This window comes from Onychomys torridus, chromosome 20, assembly GCF_903995425.1.
Source record: "Onychomys torridus chromosome 20, mOncTor1.1, whole genome shotgun sequence".
NCBI lineage: Eukaryota > Metazoa > Chordata > Mammalia > Rodentia > Cricetidae > Onychomys > Onychomys torridus.
The window spans coordinates 39,699,059-39,718,204 of record NC_050462.1 but is presented as its reverse complement, the minus strand read 5'-3'; the positions used below and the strand labels follow the sequence as shown (position 1 = coordinate 39,718,204).

Sequence of the window (19,146 nt, the reverse complement as noted above, 5' to 3'; positions counted from 1 at the left end):
ATAAATTATATGGAGATAGTTTGTGCCTTTGCATTTGAAAGCAACTATTTATTGGAAAATTTAATATTTGTTCCAAAGGCTTTAATTTCCCCCTTTATTTGTATTCAATATGTTCACAGTTGTGTCAGTTATTTTAAAATATGTTACAGAAGTATACATCAGGTTTTTAATGGATTAGTAAGTTACATATTTGCACACTTAAACTTATTAACTTTTATGATAAATACTTCAGCACTACTTATGATTATTATAGTCAGCCATATGATTGCAGAGAATGATATATTATTTTAATAGATTATTTGAATTTTAAGCAAGCTAAGAAAATCTACACTGGTAAATATTTCTACAGTTTTTATTTTCTTGCCAAAAATACATATTGTTTCAGAATGATTTGTCCCATTTGATTAATTTTTAATATCTCTTGTGTGATTTTAGATAAATAAGCCTCAAGGTTTAGAGCCTTTCACTACATTATTGGTATTGATGAAGAGACAAATTGTAAGTTATTCCTTACTGGTTTGTGTTTATTACCAATTTGCCTGTGGGCCCCCAGAAGTTTCCTTTTATACTTTTTATTCCATGTTTTTCATCTGTAAACTGAGAATTATGTAACACTGTTTTATTATTATTATTATTATTACAATTAGAATTCTCAAGTGTTATATTAGCTGAGACTTTCCAAAACCTGGTTGTGGAAAACCTCAATTCCTTGCTATCAAGGAGAAGAAAGCTGAGAAAAGAAACTATGGGAAAAACCCAGACTAGTCTGGCCAGGCAAAGCTTGCCCTATTGCAGAAAATTCTCAGACCCTGTAGAGTGCCAGATAGACTGAGACTTGATTGTTTAAGTGACGGTTCCAGTCATCCTACAACTGTGTCTGTCACGTGATGGGCATTCTCTTTGTGTCCTGCACTGGATGGATGTCAGCTCCTCCAAACAATGCTACCTTGTGAGTGACAAGATCTCTGTGCGTGTAGAAGGTACATTCCGGTTTTTGTTTTGTTTTGTTTTGTTTTTAAGATATCCACTTTGTTAACTATAGGATGAAGAGAATTACATTACTGATGCTTTTCTGAGTCTGTTAGACACTTCCTTGTTTAACTAGGCAGGCAGGAGCAGGCTGAGAAGTGCCCTGCGGCCTTCTGCACCACGTACTGAATAGCTTCCGAGGACCGGATTTCACAGTACTGGAAAGGGTGGCAAAGGACTAGGTGACTGTAATCAGTTGGGGGTGATGGTGGGAGCAGAGGTGAGGATGTGCTGTGGGAACATGCGTTAGTATAGATGGCGTAAAGCGTAGGTTCAAGAGAGAATGTAACGAACTGCCGGAAGCCACAACCCGAAGATCCTGGCTCACGTCAAGTAGGCATGTGACCACGTCAGGTAACTGCTTTGGGAATTAACTTCTCCTTGAGGGGTTTTGTCTAGAAGTTTGTCATTTTCTAGTTTATAACATGAGGAATACTAGTTCTGTATACTAATTTACCCTGTGAACCAATCATCAGATGAAGCCAGATATCACTGTATTTCATAAGTTCGAATACGCAGCTTTTTCCACTTTTTTTTAAAAAATAAGATTTATTTATTTATTATGTATACAGAAGAGGGCGCCAGATCTCATTATAGATGGTTGTGAGCCACCTTGTGAGTGCTGGGAATTGAACTCAGGACCTCTGTAGGAGCAGTCAGTGCTCTTAACCTCTGAGCCATCTCTCCTGCCCCCATCTTTTTCCACTTTTATAAGGAGCATGAAGCTGAAAGTCCCCAGTGATGGGGCCGGAGATGACTCAGCTGTTAAGAGCCCTGGCTGCTCTTGCAGAGGACGGTGGTGGGGGGCGGGGGCGGGGAGAGACCACATGGCAGCTCCCAGCCTTTTACAACCCCAGCTCCAGGGGATCTGATGCTCTTCTCTGGCCTCGGCTGGCACTACACACATAGTACAGAAACATATATTCAGGCAAAACGCCCATATACATGAGATAAAAAGAAGTAAATCTATAAATCAAACACTGTGACAAGAATATATCATAATATATCATAGTTTGGCAGTGTTTTTCCCCTTTCTAGTGGACCATAGATAATGCATCATATTTAAAAATATACATTAGTATAAGATGGACTGCATCAAGAAAACTGGTGAATTTTCCTAACCTGGTTAGACTATGGAAACTTCTCTTTTTCACTCTCCAAGAGGAACAACATGTTAGCATTTTTTCTCCCTAAGTATTTGATAAAATGTGCTCTGGGCCATCCTGAATCAAGTGATCTCATAGTCTTACATCCAAAGAATCATTAAATTAAGTGTTAGACATAGTGAGAAGATTTGAATGTGGACCCTAGAGAAGCAATAAAGGATTGAGTAGCTTCAAAGGAAAAATTTTTTCTCTATCATTGACCATCATATTTTTTATCATGTTTACTTATTAAACAGATGTTACAGTATATTTGAAACTAAGATCTAAAAAGTGTTGCCATAGGCATCTAGAAGACATTTTTTTTGGGGGGAGCAGCCATTGAGATGGAGAGTTAAGTAAATATAACGTGCACATTTTAGATTTTTTTTTTTTTTTTTTTTTTTTGAGCTGAGGATCGAACCCAGGGCCTTGCTCTTGCTAGGCAAGCGCTCTACCACTGAGCTAAATCCCCAAACCCAGATCTTTCTTGTGAACCCACACTGTTTGGTACAGGGAGTGCAAGGCTGGCTAGTAAGTATGCAGGCATGCTCCCTTGAGTTTCTGTGAAAAACTTGAGCGTAAGCAATATGCCTTTTCTTGAGTTTGCTCTGTGAAAAAGAAAGTTTTTTCTTTTTCTCCAGAAAATCTTAGATTCTTCTGGGATAATCAGTGAGCTGTCACTCATCTAGTGGAAGTTGCAGACTTTGTTTTTTTGTCATTATGCTTAAATTTAAACTCAAATTTGTTATGTGCTCTACATTAATTTTGGAAACTGGAAGAAGTTGAGTCTTCAGACACTCTGCTTTCTTTCTAAGGAAGTATCCTCAAGTATTTAAATAACCTTCTGCATGATAGTCTAAGAGAGCGCTCCTTTTGTCGCCTGAGCAGACTATGATCCACAAAGGGGAGTGGGAGGAAGGAGAGATGGGTAGAGAGGGTATTGCATGTCTGTGTGTCTGTGTGTCTGTGCACACATGCGCACACACACAAATCTTTTTGATTGCATGTGAAATGTAGAATTAAAATGAGCCTGTCTGGTTTTAATTTTTTTCTTTATGGGCTATGATGTTCAAGTGAAGACCCATGCTAAAAAAAAAAAAAAAAAAAAAAAAAAAAATTAAAACCAGGGGACTTCAACTTTGTTAGAAGTTTCACATGCAATCAGATAGAGTTGAAGTTAAGTGACTTTTTCTCCCTCTGCTGTCACGTGATGATGGCAGGGGTTCAAACATTCTTTTTTTAGTCACATGCTTTGCAAGCAAGAAGACGCTTTCAGGATCAAGACATGCCTTAAATATTTCTCGAAACCCTGAACTTCGTGGTCCCCATTACCATGAACGCCCTTGCTCCCAAAAGTGCTTGAAGTGAGTTTGGAGGATTTGATAAAGGATTTTCTAGTTACCTTTGGGCATTAAACCAGTGCTGATGAAATGATGGCTGCATGTGAGTTCAACAATGAAAGGTGTTCATCCTACAAGTAAATCTAGATGTGTCAAAGGTGGTTTTTACCTCACCGTCATTCAGACATTTTTAACCACAGTTGCATCGGGGTGGATGAAAGGATAAACTCCTCCATTGTCTCCGCTCAAGGAGACCACGTGGCTGCATGAATGAGGCTTTACTATTATGGATAGACTCTTCAGCCATATTAATTAGGTACCGCACAGCTGATCCTGGGCTCTGACGTTACACTTAATCCTATCAGCTTACAACAGGAAACACACAACATTCTCACATTTCCCTCCTTGGTTTTAAAATGACTTCATTTCTCAGATCCCAAAGTTTTGCCCTTTTCAATAGGAATCTCCACCTTTTCCTGTTTGGTGAAGTGGTGACGTCATAAAATGAGCCGATCCAGCTAGCTGTCCCCCATTTACATAGTTTTCAGCAGGATGGATGCGTACAGCCTTGGCTTACACACATTTAATCCCAACCCATCTATTAGTCAGCTGCCTTGGTGGAGTTTTCTTCCCCTATTTGGACCTTCGCTGGCACTCTGACCTTGCACATTCTGTGAATATTTGTACTTCCCATTTTCTGGTGACAGCTAGACAGGGTCAATCTTTTTTTTTTTTTTTTTTTTTAAATTTTATATAAGAGATTTTTCTAGTTGTTTTACATATCAGCCACGGATTCCCCTGTCCTCCCTCCTCCCATCCCCCAGCCTTCTCCCCTCAACCCACCCCCCCATTCCCACCTCCTCCAAGGCAAGGTCTCCCCTGGGGAATCAGCCCAGCCTGGTTCATTCAGCTGAGGAAGGTCCAATCCCCTCCTCCCTGCACCAAGGCTGAGCAAAGTGTCTCAACATAGGCCCTAGGTTCCAAAAAGCCACCTCATGAACCAAGAGCAGGTCCTGGTCCCACTGCCTGAGGACCTCCTAAACAGTTAAAGCAAAACAACCGTCTCCCTTATTCTGAGGGCCTAGTCCAGTTCGGACATGGTCAGTCTCGATAAGAAAAGTTTAAAGTGTACCTGTCCTGTGTGTTCACTCCCTTCACACAGAGCTCTGCACATGCCTTCCCTAAAGACTTCAGGCTGTGTTGTGTAGGAACCAGGACCTTTCCCTGCTATGTTCTAAATTTCTTAACGCTCATTTCGAGTCTTAACTCGGTGCAGATATTTAATAAGTGGTTGGGAAAAGTATGAGCCAGTTGTAAGCTTAGCAATGTGTGCCTTACAGAATTTGTACTTTTCCCAGGAGCGCACATGCAGTGGAAGATGTTGGAGCATGACCTGCCTCTACTGTGTTTGCTCCTGTGGAGCCTAGCTTTCAGAGGGTGCTGGCAGAGGTGAAGCTAACTGGGTGCATGGAGTGGGCAGGAAAACTGGCCTCAAATGTCCTTTGAGTTTGCCTGTGCACGCTGCTGGTGTGAACCTGGAGGCCAGTTTCAGCATTAGAGTGCCATGGCGGGAAGAGACACGGCACTATTTAATTTGAGAAGTGTGATATTTCTTTACATTATGTTACAGGTCTTTAGGGCTTGGAACACAGATGAAATTAAACTAAGCTTGATGTAAAAATTAAGGCCATTAAAAATAAAAAGTTTGAAGTACTGATTCTGTGCTTCCTTGACTTACAGATGTTCTTTCTGTTACCTACGGGATTGCCCGAACGTGGGCGAGGTGACGGTGTATCCCAGGGCGAACTCTTTGTTTGAAATGGCCTAAAGGTTTTATTCTCTATGCTCATCCGGCATTCATCACCAAATATGTCTACTGAGCGTCCTCTTAAACATGACTTGAGGTTGGGAACGGTGGTCTGAGTTTAAGTACGATGACATGACACCAGCAAGCAAGTCAGCATAGTCTGCACACATTGTGTCTCCAGAGTTTGGCCAAGTGAATACTTTCTTAGAGACATTTTGGGTGTACACTCTCTAAAAGGCGGCCCCAGAGAGTCCCCCTAGGAACCAAGTGGTAGTGTTAGAAGAGTTCATATCACGATATGTACAGAGCAATCGAGTTTCTTGATTACTTTGCCTGCGGGCATTGCTGTTCAGGTTTCCTGCTTGCATTACCTGTCTCTGTCACTCATGGGTGAGCCTCCCATTGTCTTCTCCGCCTGCCCTGGCCATCTCCTGTACGTGTTTGGGACGTTCTTGAGACATCAGCACTACCAGCTGCCTTTCCCTCCCCAGGGCTCTGCCCAAATATCGCTGTCATGAGACAGCCCACCCCCACCTATTCCATGAAGATTGCTGTCCCCCACCAGCCCTGTGGTCCTGGCCCTTCGCCATGCTGGCTTTTTCATTCTTGCTTACATTCTACCTTCTAAAAGACCTCATAACAGACTCCCCTGACTTGGTTGTGTTCTGGGTATCTTACCTCAGCCAGAATGAGAGGTCCAAGACAGAAGGGCACATTCTGTTTTTGGCTCTGTGCTGAGTATGCAGAGCCATGACAGTATGCAGTAGGTACTCAAAACAATGGCAGAAGCAATTGGTAGATAAGAGTTTTGTTAGCGTAGTACTGCACACTCTGTAGCTGACACAGCATTTTTGATTACTGAGAAAAGTAGGTAGTCTTGGGTCCGTGCTCTCAAGGAAAACAGGGCAGGCCTGGTTTGGTGGAAGCTGGAGACTGGAAGCCACATCCTCATACCCTAGGTTATGAACAGTATCAGGGGGAAAAGTTAGAACTGAGGATGCTTCTGTACATGGAGACGTCCCTCTCTGTACTGGCAAATTCGTTCTCAAGGCCTTTATGAATTACTGGGGTTATAAAAAAGAAAACAAACAAGCAAAAATTGTCTGTGCTATATATTTACATTTGATTCTAAAAGTGGTGTAGATTGGGTTTTATAATCTTCGACTTAGAAAGTCTAAGACTATTTAAGCCTGGAATAAAATAGTTTTCCAACATGGCAGACTCATGTTCATAGTAAAAATGAACAGAGGCTTTAATTTTATGCCACCTGTAAATACAGCAGCAAGCTATTTCTACACGAATTTTACTGTTTTAACTTAATGAAGCTAAATCAAAACAAGATAGCTATCTCTTATTATTTTGGGAAAATGGGTAATATTTTCATGTCCCCCCCATAGTCCTAGAGCAGAAATTAAAATGCTGAGATCCTCAGGTTTAGTTTTATTTTGATTTTTCACACTGAAATATAAAGCATATGACTCAAGAGTGCTCTGAGCATTTAAGTAACAGATCTGATCTTCTTCTCAAGACGTTAAAGGGCCTTTCAAGGTTTGTAGGTGTGGTGAGAGTCTTGTATGTACTGGAGGGATAGCGGGAAAGCAGATGGGGCCAGTGGGCAGATGTTGTTACTTTTTATGCACTATCATGACTACTACCCTCCTCCACTTACTGTCTTCACTTGTTAGCGAGTAATTTTTTTAAGCTGAAATTTCTGCATAATTTGAGAAGAAAGTTAGAGCATTATCTTTTACTGGCAGAAATAGGCATGGGTTTACGGTCCCACAACTGCATGTTTGAGTTGATGTGACTCTTTAATACGTTATGTTATAACCAACTCTGTGAGCCTCAGTTTTTGTGTCTGTAGAATGGGCATGATTCTACCTTCTAGAATTATGTGTCTGGAAATGTGCCTGGTATAGAGTAGAACTGAATTTTTAGTTCTGTTTTTTTCCCCCCTCGCTTCCTATTTTTTTCTCATTTTAAAAAGATCACTTGTTAGAAAAAGACTTTTCTGAGAGAATTATTATAGAAAGTAATTACCAGTTGGCTACGGAAGTGCACGGAAACATCTAAGCTGCTACCTTTTAAACTGGATTTTTAGTTTCTGTGTCCTCTCATTTTGCACCGGGCGCCTGCTACGTCCCAGTTGTTCCCATCTTTGTAGCCACAGATCTAATGCAAGGCTCAGCTCATCTAAGGGCACAGTTGGCAGCAGGCAGGACGCACAGACCAGAATGCAAGCTCTTGCTTAGAAGTGGGGGGTGGTGACAAAGCCTGGGGACAGCAGGTGTGTCCCACCTCCAACTCTCCGAGAGTGAACTCTTGTGGTGTCTGTGTAGAGAAGAGCTTCTTCCTATTGGGGTTTCACCACAATTCTCCCCTTCAGTAGTAACATGAAAGATGCCTTGGCATAAATAAATTAAAAAAAAAAAAAAGACACCGGGCATATTCCAGCATTTAAATACCTTTGGACTGGGATCAAGATAACCCTGACCCAAATAAAAACGACACCGTAGGGAATAGGCTATGATTAGATACAAAGGGGGTAATATCATTCCCTCAGATGTACCATGTTGTATGTGCATATGCACTGACTTGTTCCTTCAAAGTAATGGTATTAAATGTTTAAGAAAGGAATACCTCTTTCTGTAGCATACTTCTAAGCCAATTCAGAAGTCACTGAACAGATGTCGTCTAACACTAATGTTAAATTACCCTGTGTAATAAGAAAATTACAGTCCCTAAGTGAAGATAGTAGAGGGGAGCCACCCAATGAATTACTCTCCAATTTCAAAATGAAATGACGTCTGTAGAATTAACAGTGGCACCACGTGACTTTGGAAAAGTCGGTCTGGTAGGGGGCAGAGGACGCAGGGACAGAAATGAAGCTTTTCTCTGTACCTGCCAAATTTTTGTTATCCCAGAAGATTGAGTACATTAGTACTGCTTTCAATTGTCCAAGAAGTATATTATTATTATTATTATTGCAGTGGGTGGCGAGACTTTTATTAAAATCTGACTGACTTCCCATTGAGTTGTTTAACACAAAAATCATAATAACGTGTTTTTTTTTTTTTTTTTTTTTTTTTTTTTGTGTGTGTGTGTATCTTCCTTTTGCTATTAGATATCCTTTAAACGCCTAATTACTTGGAGAACACAGTTTGGCCAAAGAATAAAAATATATATGAAGTTTGACCACTTTAAATAATCACCAGCATTTTCTCAGAGAATAAACCTCACATACAGTTAGGGAACAACATTTATATTTAAGGTTGAAAAGCCAGGATGTAGGAAAATTTTGCTAATTTGGAAGATGACCTTTAAGTGCACCAAAACCAAATAATTTGTAGGCTGTGACATAGGGCGAATTCCTCCAAAATTTGTGTGAATACTGCTTTCGTGGTTCTTGAAAGGCAAACAAAGGAAGCTGCAAGGAAAGCTTTCCCCCCTTCCAAATAAGATGGGGGCCGACAAAGAGTCCAGTGGGTCCCTTTCAAAGTTCACCATTAAAACAGGGTCTCTGTAGCACAGCTAATGAGATGGCTCATAGCGGAAAACAATCTGTTTTTAAGAATGTTTAGATCAAAAGTAATTTCTAATCTATGAAATAAGGTCTCTTCAATACCCTTCATTCACCAGTAAAGCTTTTATGTTTGTATTATTTACTTCAATCAGATGTTTTCAATTTTACCTTTTTTCCCCTCGACAAATACATGACATGGTTCATCAATACTGACCAACAGTCTTATTCTTTTTCTTCAGAAAAGAGATTCTGGGGAGAGGTAGAATGAAAAAGAGAGAAACATCTTTGCCTAAGTGATTTGCAAGCATCTGTGCTTGAAGCTACTTTTTATGAACACTCCTTGGTAAATGACTCAAGGTAAAAAAGCAGAAAAACATCCAATGTTAGGAAATTGCAATCCAATACCATGTAATTTAAACCTGTGGTTGCTTCTCTTGTACTAAATGACATACAGATGGCTAGCTTAGCTCTCGCAGCTTTGGAAACACAATTGGTCTTTTTGTATGAATGAACATATAGTAACCCAAAAATATTTTCGATGGATTTGCTTAATTCTGATTGTTCAGATCTTAATTATCAAGCCCATTGGAACTAATAATTTTAACCATGATAATTTGTCACATTAAGTTTGTAATTAATGAACTTCTTGACAAAATTAGCAAAGATACCATTCTAACAAATAAAGCAAAATAATTTTTTTTAAGAAGTCCAGAGGGAGGTAAACAGAAACTCACCCATCTCAGAGCATTGACTGAGAAAAGGCCCTTCTACATGGAAGCTGAACAGACTAGCCAGGGAGACATTTCTGTCTATGCCTTGGACAGCAGTAGGGTTTCTCACACTACAATGAACCTGGTGTTAGCTGGGGTTCAGTGAGATGGGAGGCCCTTCCCAGTGCCAGTTGCTCCTGGTTCTCTTTCTAGACTAACAAAGGATCACAAAGGCCAGCAAAAGTGGCGTCTGGCTTCTGCAGGCCTAGGCAGGTTTATCTCCTGTCTGCTCTGGTTGGTTCTTTCCTCCGCTCCCTGTTTCCTGGTGGAGAATCAACCATCGGTCTAGGAGACTCCAGTTCGGGAAGCTGATAGCCCTTCTTCAACCCCACAGTCAGGGAAACTGGTAGGTAGTCTTCACTGGGTTTATTTCAGTAATCTCATATTCTACATTAGGTACCGTAGGAGTAAACAGTGGGAAGCATTCTCACTACTAAATCAAAAGAAGTTGAAGTTAATGCTCAGGACACCAAGAAGGCTAACTTCAAAACAGTTTGACATCTTTGCATGGAGGGCCATCTGCACACTTTCCTACTGTGGTGGGAAAGAAAAGGCATTTTACTGCAGTGAGTCATGGCTGTCCTGTGTCAGAGTTATTATATTTCTTTTCAGCTGTTTGCTCAAGGAAAATAAAATACTACAGGTAAATAGGTGTTGTCTGGACATTTTGCCACTTGTATACATTCAAATAAGAAACTACCCTAGCTATTAGTCACATTAGAATCATTTCATCATTCAGACACTCCCGAGCAGTGAAATCCTCCCAGCTGAACTGCAAAAGGACAGTATAAACCTCAAAGTGAAATCACACTTACTCTTCATTTCTCTGTCTTGCTTCCCCCCCCCCCCCCCCCGCCATCTCTCTGGAATTCTTGAATCTGCCTTAGTATAAATAAATGCCTTCTCCTGAAGTCTACTGAAAGTTTCATGCTAACATGGTAAGATAATGGTCTTTAAAAAAACATGCATTTCTAAAGACTGTGTAGAACCCAGTGAAATATCTGATAGACTCACTGAAAACAGCAATTCCTACTGTAGGGAAAAAAATATATATCTTTAGGGTTCTCAGAAAAATAAAGAGGATGGTAATTAAGCCATCTTGGATGAAAATGGAATGGTGATGGTCTCAAGCTATTCTACCAAGTTGCAAAATTATTGAATGGGTCTTTATGTGCCCATTCTCACATATATGTATATGATATATGTGTGTATATATATATAACACTTACAAATATGTGCATGACATTGAATTCATCTTTTAAAAAGTAGTTTCAGGGTTCAGGTGACATAAAGGATGTACCACCATCCTGGGAACAAGTACCCAGTGAGTGTTTAGTATCATCTTCTAGAAGCTTTGGCTCTAACGCTGTGTTGCTACTCCAGAGGAGTCAAGTGGATCTTAAGGTACATTCTTTTTGAACTTGGAGAGCAGCTGCAGCTCATGGAAGACTTTGTAGTCTGTTAGGGACTGGTTTGGTCATTGACAAGTGACTGTAGAGACCGCACTGTGGGGACCAGCCAAAGCAATTATTTAGGATTCAGGCTAAAAAGGCTATTTCTCCCATATCCTCTCTTTCCAGGGTCATGTAGGGATAAAAAGAACTGTAAGGTGGTCTTTTCCCAGCAGGAACTGAGGAAGCGCCTGACACCCCTCCAGTACCATGTCACTCAGGAGAAAGGAACGGAAAGGTAATGTGTGCTCTAATAAAAAGCCAGCCAGCAAGTACTACTTTTCTCCCTGCTCCCTGGAGTCATCTTCCTTGCTAGTTCATTCAGAGTTCTATACATACTGGCTAATCCTGCAAATGACTGGCTTTGAAAAGGTTGGAACTGGGACATTGTTTAGGTCGAGGCTGAGCCTTATTTCTGTTCTCCTCCAGTCAGTGACCCCTCTATCTTATATAGAGTCATGGGGCTTTTGTTAAGGGCCTGTTTTTAGTTTACAACAAAACGTGTGGAAGTAATAGTGATTTAGGTACTTTTTGTTGTTGTTGTTGAAGACATCGCAGTGAGGAAAACCATGAGGGACATGGAGCTATGCCAGGATGCTGGCATTTTTGAAGGTGGCCATTGTAAGCATAGACATTTTGGCTGCAAAAAGAAGGTAGCATAATTTAGTTCCTTTCTACCCCACTCCAATTTCTTTTTGAAGCACATGTGGAGAGAGTATTTATTGGCTCATTTGTGGTTGGAATGTCAAAAATTTTCAATAACTGCCCTCACATGGCTTTGGTCCTTGGAAGTTCGCCCTACATCCTGGAAGAAAAAAAAAAAAGAGTTTGTTCACTTCCAAGACTGTTTCTAGTGATTAAAGTCTCTCTCAGCTGATTCCAGCTAAAAAGTAACTTGCCAAGGCCCAATGATTTTGTTGTCTAATTTATACTATGGAGCTTGGCACAAAGCTGTAAACGTACCTCTGATCCAGATTTATTAATGATGTAACTTAGTGTTTTCATTCATGAGCTGAGAGCTCTTTCCCACACTGGATCCTTGTTAAGAGGCAACACGCTCTTCCTGTCACAGAATCTGCTATTTACTGAATTGACTAAACGTGGAGTCTCTGACAAAGCATGCCCTCGTTGTCCACTGGAGCCGGTGGTGGGCTGGATTCGCAGCCAGAGGACTTGCCTGCCCTGTTGTGTGCATGGCTAGCGAAATGATTTAATGCACACAAACAACCAGAGATTAGGTCATTCTTAAAAATTCTGTTTATAAAAAAAACCGGACCTCGTAAAGAGGCTGAAAGGATAATAAGAACAAGCTGCAGAGCACACAGACTTTTTGTGGGGCTACCACAGCTGATTTGTGTTAGCCGAATGACCTCCTCGCCTTGAAGATCGCTAACTTAGAAAAATATTCCCTTAAAGCTGCAATATTCCTTTTCAAACTGAAAACTAAGACTCCTTCCATGGGAAGACTTGGACCCTGCTGCATTTTCCAGTGTGGAAAATGTGGAGTAGTGCACAGTGTGGAGTAGCAGAAATCTTATGTAATAATGTTATTTATGTGACTCCAACAACAGGCTTTTTTTTTTATTTGAAAAATATTCTAAATATTACATACTAGATGGCTTGATATTTTTACTTGTACTAGTTTGGAGTAGTTATATGCACTTTTTAAATGTATATTTGAAGTATATTAGTATGGTTCAACTTTCCATATGTTTGGTCTGTTCTCATTTTAGGGCCAACCCTGGAAAGATTTACTAGAGAAATGTATTTTTACACCACTATGTTCTCTAAGAACACTAGCTTTGATAATATTTTTTGACGATCTGTTTATTTATTTTTTTTATCAGTGCTTTTGAAGGAGAATACACACACCACAAAGATCCTGGAATATATAAATGTGTTGTTTGTGGAACTCCATTGTTCAAGTAAGTGTGCTGTAAGCTGGTAGGTATGGCTGGGTCACATGGCAGCAGACTTCTTTTTGCTCATTTATCTGTGAATCTTTGCTGAGTTTGAGTCTATATTTTTCTATTATAAATACATAATATATATGTATATACACGTGTGTGTGTGTGTGTGTGTGTGTGTGTGTCTGTGTCTGTGTGTGTGTGTGTATGTATACTCCCTGAAAACAAGAATAATTACAGACTTTCCTGGTTAAATACTCTATGACAGACTGGTGATTCTTGTACTGTCTGGACATTTAAAACACCCAGTGTTAAGTTCGTCCCACCTTAGTAACCATTGTTCATAGCCGGAGTATGAAGGAAATTTTGGTGAGCAGAGATCTATCTGCTCATGTATTTATTGATTTTTCTACCTTCAAGTGATACCCTTAAATCCATTTATGGACCATTTTTTCAAGTCACTCATGATATCCTTCAGATTAAAACATATTCATACAGTTCCACAGATGGGAAACACCTGTATGTAAAGTAAACATGAGGCATACAACAGATTTTTATGTTATGTATAGGCAACACTATTGTATATTTGACGTTACCATAATTTTTGTATTGGTCTAAAATCATCTTCCTTTTTTTTTTTTTAACTTTTTTGTTTTGTTTTTCGAGACAAGGTTTCTCTGTGCAGCTTTGCGCCTTTCCTGGATCTCGCTATGTAGACCAGGCTGGCCTTGAACTCACAGAGATCTGCCTGCCTCTGCCTCCCTAGTGCTGGGGTTAAAGGTGTGCACCACCACCATCTTTTTAAAAGATCTGAGCAGGTGGTGGTGGCGCATGCCTTTAATACCAGCACTCGGGAGGCAGAGGCAGGCGGATCTCTGTGAGTTTGAGGCTAGCATGGTCTACAGAGCAAGATCCAGGAAAGGTGCAAAGCTACACAGAGAAACCCTGTCTCGAAAAATAATCACAATGATGCAGGCACCACATAGACTTTGTGGAGAAGAGTTAATTCTTGGTCTGGATAGGATAATCTTACTCAGTGAAGGATAATCTTTACCAAAGAAGTTTTAGCTGGGTGGGTAAAATCCTAGAAACCTTATATATCCCCCAAACAGAAGGCTTACTTAAGAATGAGCATAACTTATCTGACACAGGATTACAAAGTTTCACAGAAAGAATGAGTAAATAAAAATCTGCTAGCTGTAGCATGGAAGACACACTAACTTGCACCATATTTCTCCTTTAGGACACTAACATTTGCAGATATTTCAGAGATAACAGGAAAATGGTAGTTTCCTTAAAAATTTTGAGGAGTTTTGAACTTTTCTCCAATTACATAAACCTTCTTGCACGTTAGTGTTGGTTGCCAAATCTGTTCTGAATTCTTACGTATTTTTTTTTTCCATGTTAAGACCAGCCCTTCAATTGTCATCCATTTCCTCTCAGAAAGCACACATCCTCGTATTTCAACACCTTTAGCTTATGTCATAATAGTTGACATAACACTTAAGAGAGCCCCTGAGCCGTGCTAAACTGGTTCATACCCCAAACGGTAAAAGCCGCCCACATCCCCTTCGCTTTTTGTGCAAGACGCCCCACCTCTTCCCCAGCCGTGTGATTTCACTGAAGGACTCGCTTGAAGGAAAACTTGCAGTGTTAAATAAGAAACAGAAACACTGTAGAGGCGGATTTAACCTTTGTGAGAGTCTGAATCACAAACCCCGAAAGCAAGACCCTTATCCAAACATGAGAGCTGGCGAGAGTCGCGTTCGCTGTTCGCCGTGACGTGGCATCGTTTCTTTTGAGCATTCCGGTCTGCTTCTATTTTCTAAAAAAAAAAACGTGGAGACATCGGATTTGACTTTCCGTTCACACTTTTGCTGGTTTTCATTGTTCGCTTTGCTCTTCTTGCTTCCGTGTATACTCTGGGAGAAAAGCTTCCTTGCTCTTCTCTTGTTGGAGATGGAGTAGTTTATTGGTGGCCTTGTATAGTTGTCTTCACTTTCAAAATATGTGCCCGGGGTGCCCAAGAAGACTTCCGGGGCCACAGGGCATGCGCAGTTTTGAGGAAGTCGAATTTCCCGTCTTCCGTTCCTCTGGACACATGCGCTGAAACTCAGAGGTCAGTGGTCCGCAGCCTCTTCCCTTCCAGCTCTCTTCTGACCTTTGCCTCACCCTTCACTTGTGATGGTACACCTGTCATCTGTCCCAAGTATTGCTGGAATTTATTATCCTCAGTTGTTGTATTCAGGCATCCAGCAAAATGATAGTTTAAGGATGTATGGCTTTTGAAGACAAATTCCTCAAAGGAAAACAAACAAAACATTGAGATAGTGTTGCAAAATACCTGCCATGGGTCAGCAACTACCCCTTACTATCATCTTGTATGTCTTTCTATCTGGGTAGCATGAGAACACATATCAAATGTGTTTATACAAATGATAGAAAATGAAAGTTTGGGGCGCTTCATTGTTGTTGGTAGAAAAAAAACAAGTCTGATTTGATTGATGTATATGACAGCGTTTGCAAATTAGTTCATATGATTAATTTCTGCACTTACATATGATGGAAATATGTAGGTCTAAGGTTTTGACAGGAATACTGTAAGCATATGTACAGAATATAAAACAAGTGGAAATTCATCTTTTATAGTTATTTACATTCCTGGTAACGTATTCCCCTTGTATCTTCTTAAAAGATAACAAGGGAAAAATTATTATTCAGTAAGTCCAGATTTAAAACCCACATAATTGTTTGAACAAGAAACTTTAAAGGATTCCAAACTATAACAAAGGGTTGGGATAAAGAGGAGTTTGCTAGCAAGAAGTGAAAGGAAATTAGTAAGGGTACACACACAGCAGAAATGGTGGTCATGAAGACAGACAGCAGGAATGGTGGTCATGAAGACACACAGCAGAAATGGTGGTCATGAAGACAGACAGCAGGAATGGTGGTCATGAAGACAGACAGCGGGAATGGTGGTCATGAAGACAGACAGCGGGAATGGTGGTCATGAAGACAGACAGCAGGAACGGTGGTCATGAAGACAGACAGCAGGAACAGTGGTCATGAAGACAGACAGCAGGAATGGTGGTCATGAAGACAGACAGCGGGAATGGTGGTCATGAAGACAGACAGCGGGAATGGTGGTCATGAAGACAGACAGCGGGAATGGTGGTCATGAAGACAGACAGCAGAAATAGTGGTCATGAAGACAGACAGCAGGAATGGTGGTCATGAAGACAGACAGCAGGAATGGTGGTCATGATCTCTAGTACAGAAACAGAAAGGTCTAGAAAGTTCCTCAGACCCAAACCTACTTCATCTCTCTGAGGTTGAGAAGGGGATGGTGTGATTTCAGCTACTACATGACCGAGAACTCATGGCCGTGTCATGGGGTGTAGTGTACTGGAAATACAACTTTGCACTGGAAATTTGCCTGTCTGAATTCTCTGGAAAACCACCCTTTTCAAGTGGTGAGGAGAGCTGTTGGCAGGATGGTGTCTCGGTGGAAGCTGTTGGGAAGCTGTTGGCTCTTGGGTCCTGCTGCTCGAAGCACACCGAAGTCACCTGGCCTTGTAGGAACCTGGCACCTGAGAAGCTCCCCTTGCTACAGTGCTTGAACTCTGAGATCTTGAGCTTGCTGGGGAGAAGGGTGCAGGAGACACTGTCCTTCAGGAACTAGGTACTGGAGAAGCTGTGAATGCAGAGGGAGCCTGGCAGAGGAGAAACTGGCTCCAAGGCAGGCAGGAGCCTGGTCCTGATGTCGCTGCCCATGTCTCAAGAACTAGACAGGGAGTCACTTCAATATTCTTTTTAGGGATCCCCAATGAAAGGTTAGAAAACCACTCATGATGCTAGTGAATTAGTTGTATTACTACTAGGGATTCTCAAGAGGCTTTTTTGAATACAAAGTATAGAAAGAAATGCGGAGTGAGGTGTGTAAATGTGTATTTGTGTTTTTTGTTTTGTTTTGTTTTGTTTTTTTTTTAAGAAGGAAGGGAATGAGAGATGAAGAGAACAGACTAGGAATATTCTGAGAAACAAAGTAGGGAAACAAGTGCAGTACTGAATCTGGACATGTCTAAATGCTTCCCAAACTTTCGTCTTCATTATCTGCTCCATACTTACAGCATGCACATGCATGTATGTGCATACGCTTCTTTTTAAAGCTTTATTTGTGTGTCTATGTTGATGTATGTGAGTGAGGGCACATGCCATTACTTGCATGTGGAGGTTGGAGGGTGACCTTGAGTGTTGGTCCTCATCTGCCTTCTTGTTTGCGGGCGGTGTCTAGCTGTTCATTGCCATGTGTGCCGGACTAGCTGGCTCACAAGTTTCTGAATTCTCCCCTCTCTTCCCACTTCTCCTCATAGGAGCACAGGGATTACAGACTTGCATTACGGCATCTGGCTTTTACACGGCTCCTGGGGATTCGGACCCACGTCCTCACACTTGGGTAGCACTGTACCCACTGAGCTATTTTCCCGGCCCCTCATCATCTTTTACTTGACTGACACACATATATTATACTTCCTCACAAAAATGTCTATTTAATTATTTTCATTTTATTTCCAAACTTGTAATGTAAACCCTTTCCTTCTTTGGACAATACGCTGCTTTCTTTCGTCTTCCTGAGTACAAGAACCTCATTCACAGCCCTTCTTATAAACCAAACATGTAATTCATCCCCCAGTTCATGTTTTCTTCACATTCACAAATTTTACCAAGCTAGTTTATGTCTCACACGGTCCGACCGACTTTCAGTCAGTAGATTTACTGACAGACGCAAGAATGTTCTCACCTCCAGTTATTTGCACTCTTAAAATTTCATAAAGTGAATTTATTACACATCAGATAAACCAGAGAGAGAACTGGTAAAGCAGTTAGGTTCAGAACATACTTGAGGCCATTTATATTGTGCTGTGGCTGACACATTGCCAGGTGCTGTGGCATAAATAGAATAACATTACAAATTATTTTTCTCACTGTAGCTATGCCTTTGTTGGGAGTCTGAAAAAATGACAAATGATTGTAAGTATCACAGTGCTGCTGGTTGAAATGCTTTCATATGCAATAGGAGGATCTATGGCTGTCAAGTTAGCAAGGGTTCATGGGACATGAGGCCACATTTTACTGGGTGGGGGAGGAAGAAGGGGAGGAGAGAGGGGAGGCAGAGAGAGGGGAGAGGAGGCGTGAGCTCAGCTCTTCTCCGGTGTGTGGCAGACCAGCCTCCACTTTTATGACCCAGGAAACTCTTGAGTGGGGAGACATGAGAAATATTAGAAGAAAGAGATGCCTAGATGCCGAGAGGAAAGACAGAAAACACAGGATAACCTCAGAAGGGGTCTGAACCCACCAGCCCTGAACTTTATTCCAAAGGGCTGTTTATGACAATGCCAAGGGGCGGGGCAAAAGACCTTCCCCTGGCTCAATACAGCTGAGTGTAGACCCTTCCAGACACCTGCACTCAGGCCCAGGGTCCGTCCGATCATCCTCTTTATGCAGACCTGCTGGATAAAGCCACCAGGAAAACCTGATGGGCTCCAACCCTGGTGGAGGATCCTGACAATATTAGGTGAAAAGAGGGATTAGAGACAGGATCAAAGGTGTATTTTTTCAAGAAAATGGGACCAATAGGAGTGGACAGATGGACTGTGTTGGGAGCAATGGGGGATGTAGCTGAAGAAAGGCTTTTAACCTACTTGAAATCCTGTAAGGCCCAGCATCCTGTTCTCCATCGAAGTCTTTGTTTCCTCCTTCCAGATGTGGTCCCACATCTCTGTTCCTTAGCATGTCCCCTCCATCACTGTAGTTACCGCTTTGTTCTGGATTATGTGTGTGTGTGTGTGTGTGTATGTGTGTGTGCTCCTGTGTGCGCGTGTGCTCTTGCATACTCACTATGGTTGTCTTCTTCTTCTATGGTTACCTTCCTTATACTAAATGAACTCTGCAGTGGAAAGACCGTTCCCTAGTAATATTTTTTTCTCTTAGCTCCAGGCCTGTAATAATCACTAAATACTTTTTGGTTGGTCACATGCGTGTCTCACTATGGTTGGGTTGATTTTGGAGAAATTTTGAGTGAAGGAATAGCATGATGAAAAATGGAAGCCAGTCATAACAACACATAAACTGGATTTCTGGGAGTCAAAAAAGAGGATATAGGGTTATAGTAGA

The 19,146-nt window shown here is 41.2% G+C and overlaps 1 protein-coding gene across 1 annotated transcript in view; it reads left to right on the top strand.

Annotated features, from left to right (window-relative positions):
* Msrb3 (methionine sulfoxide reductase B3) overlaps positions 1-19,146 on the top strand; it is a 131,883-nt gene that overhangs the window by 35,743 nt on the left and 76,994 nt on the right. Inside the window, exons 3-4 of the mRNA XM_036169799.1 lie at positions 11,195-11,303; positions 12,913-12,990. Of these exons, the coding sequence (XP_036025692.1) occupies positions 11,195-11,303; positions 12,913-12,990 (187 nt within the window). The remainder of the gene's footprint in view (positions 1-11,194; positions 11,304-12,912; positions 12,991-19,146) is intronic.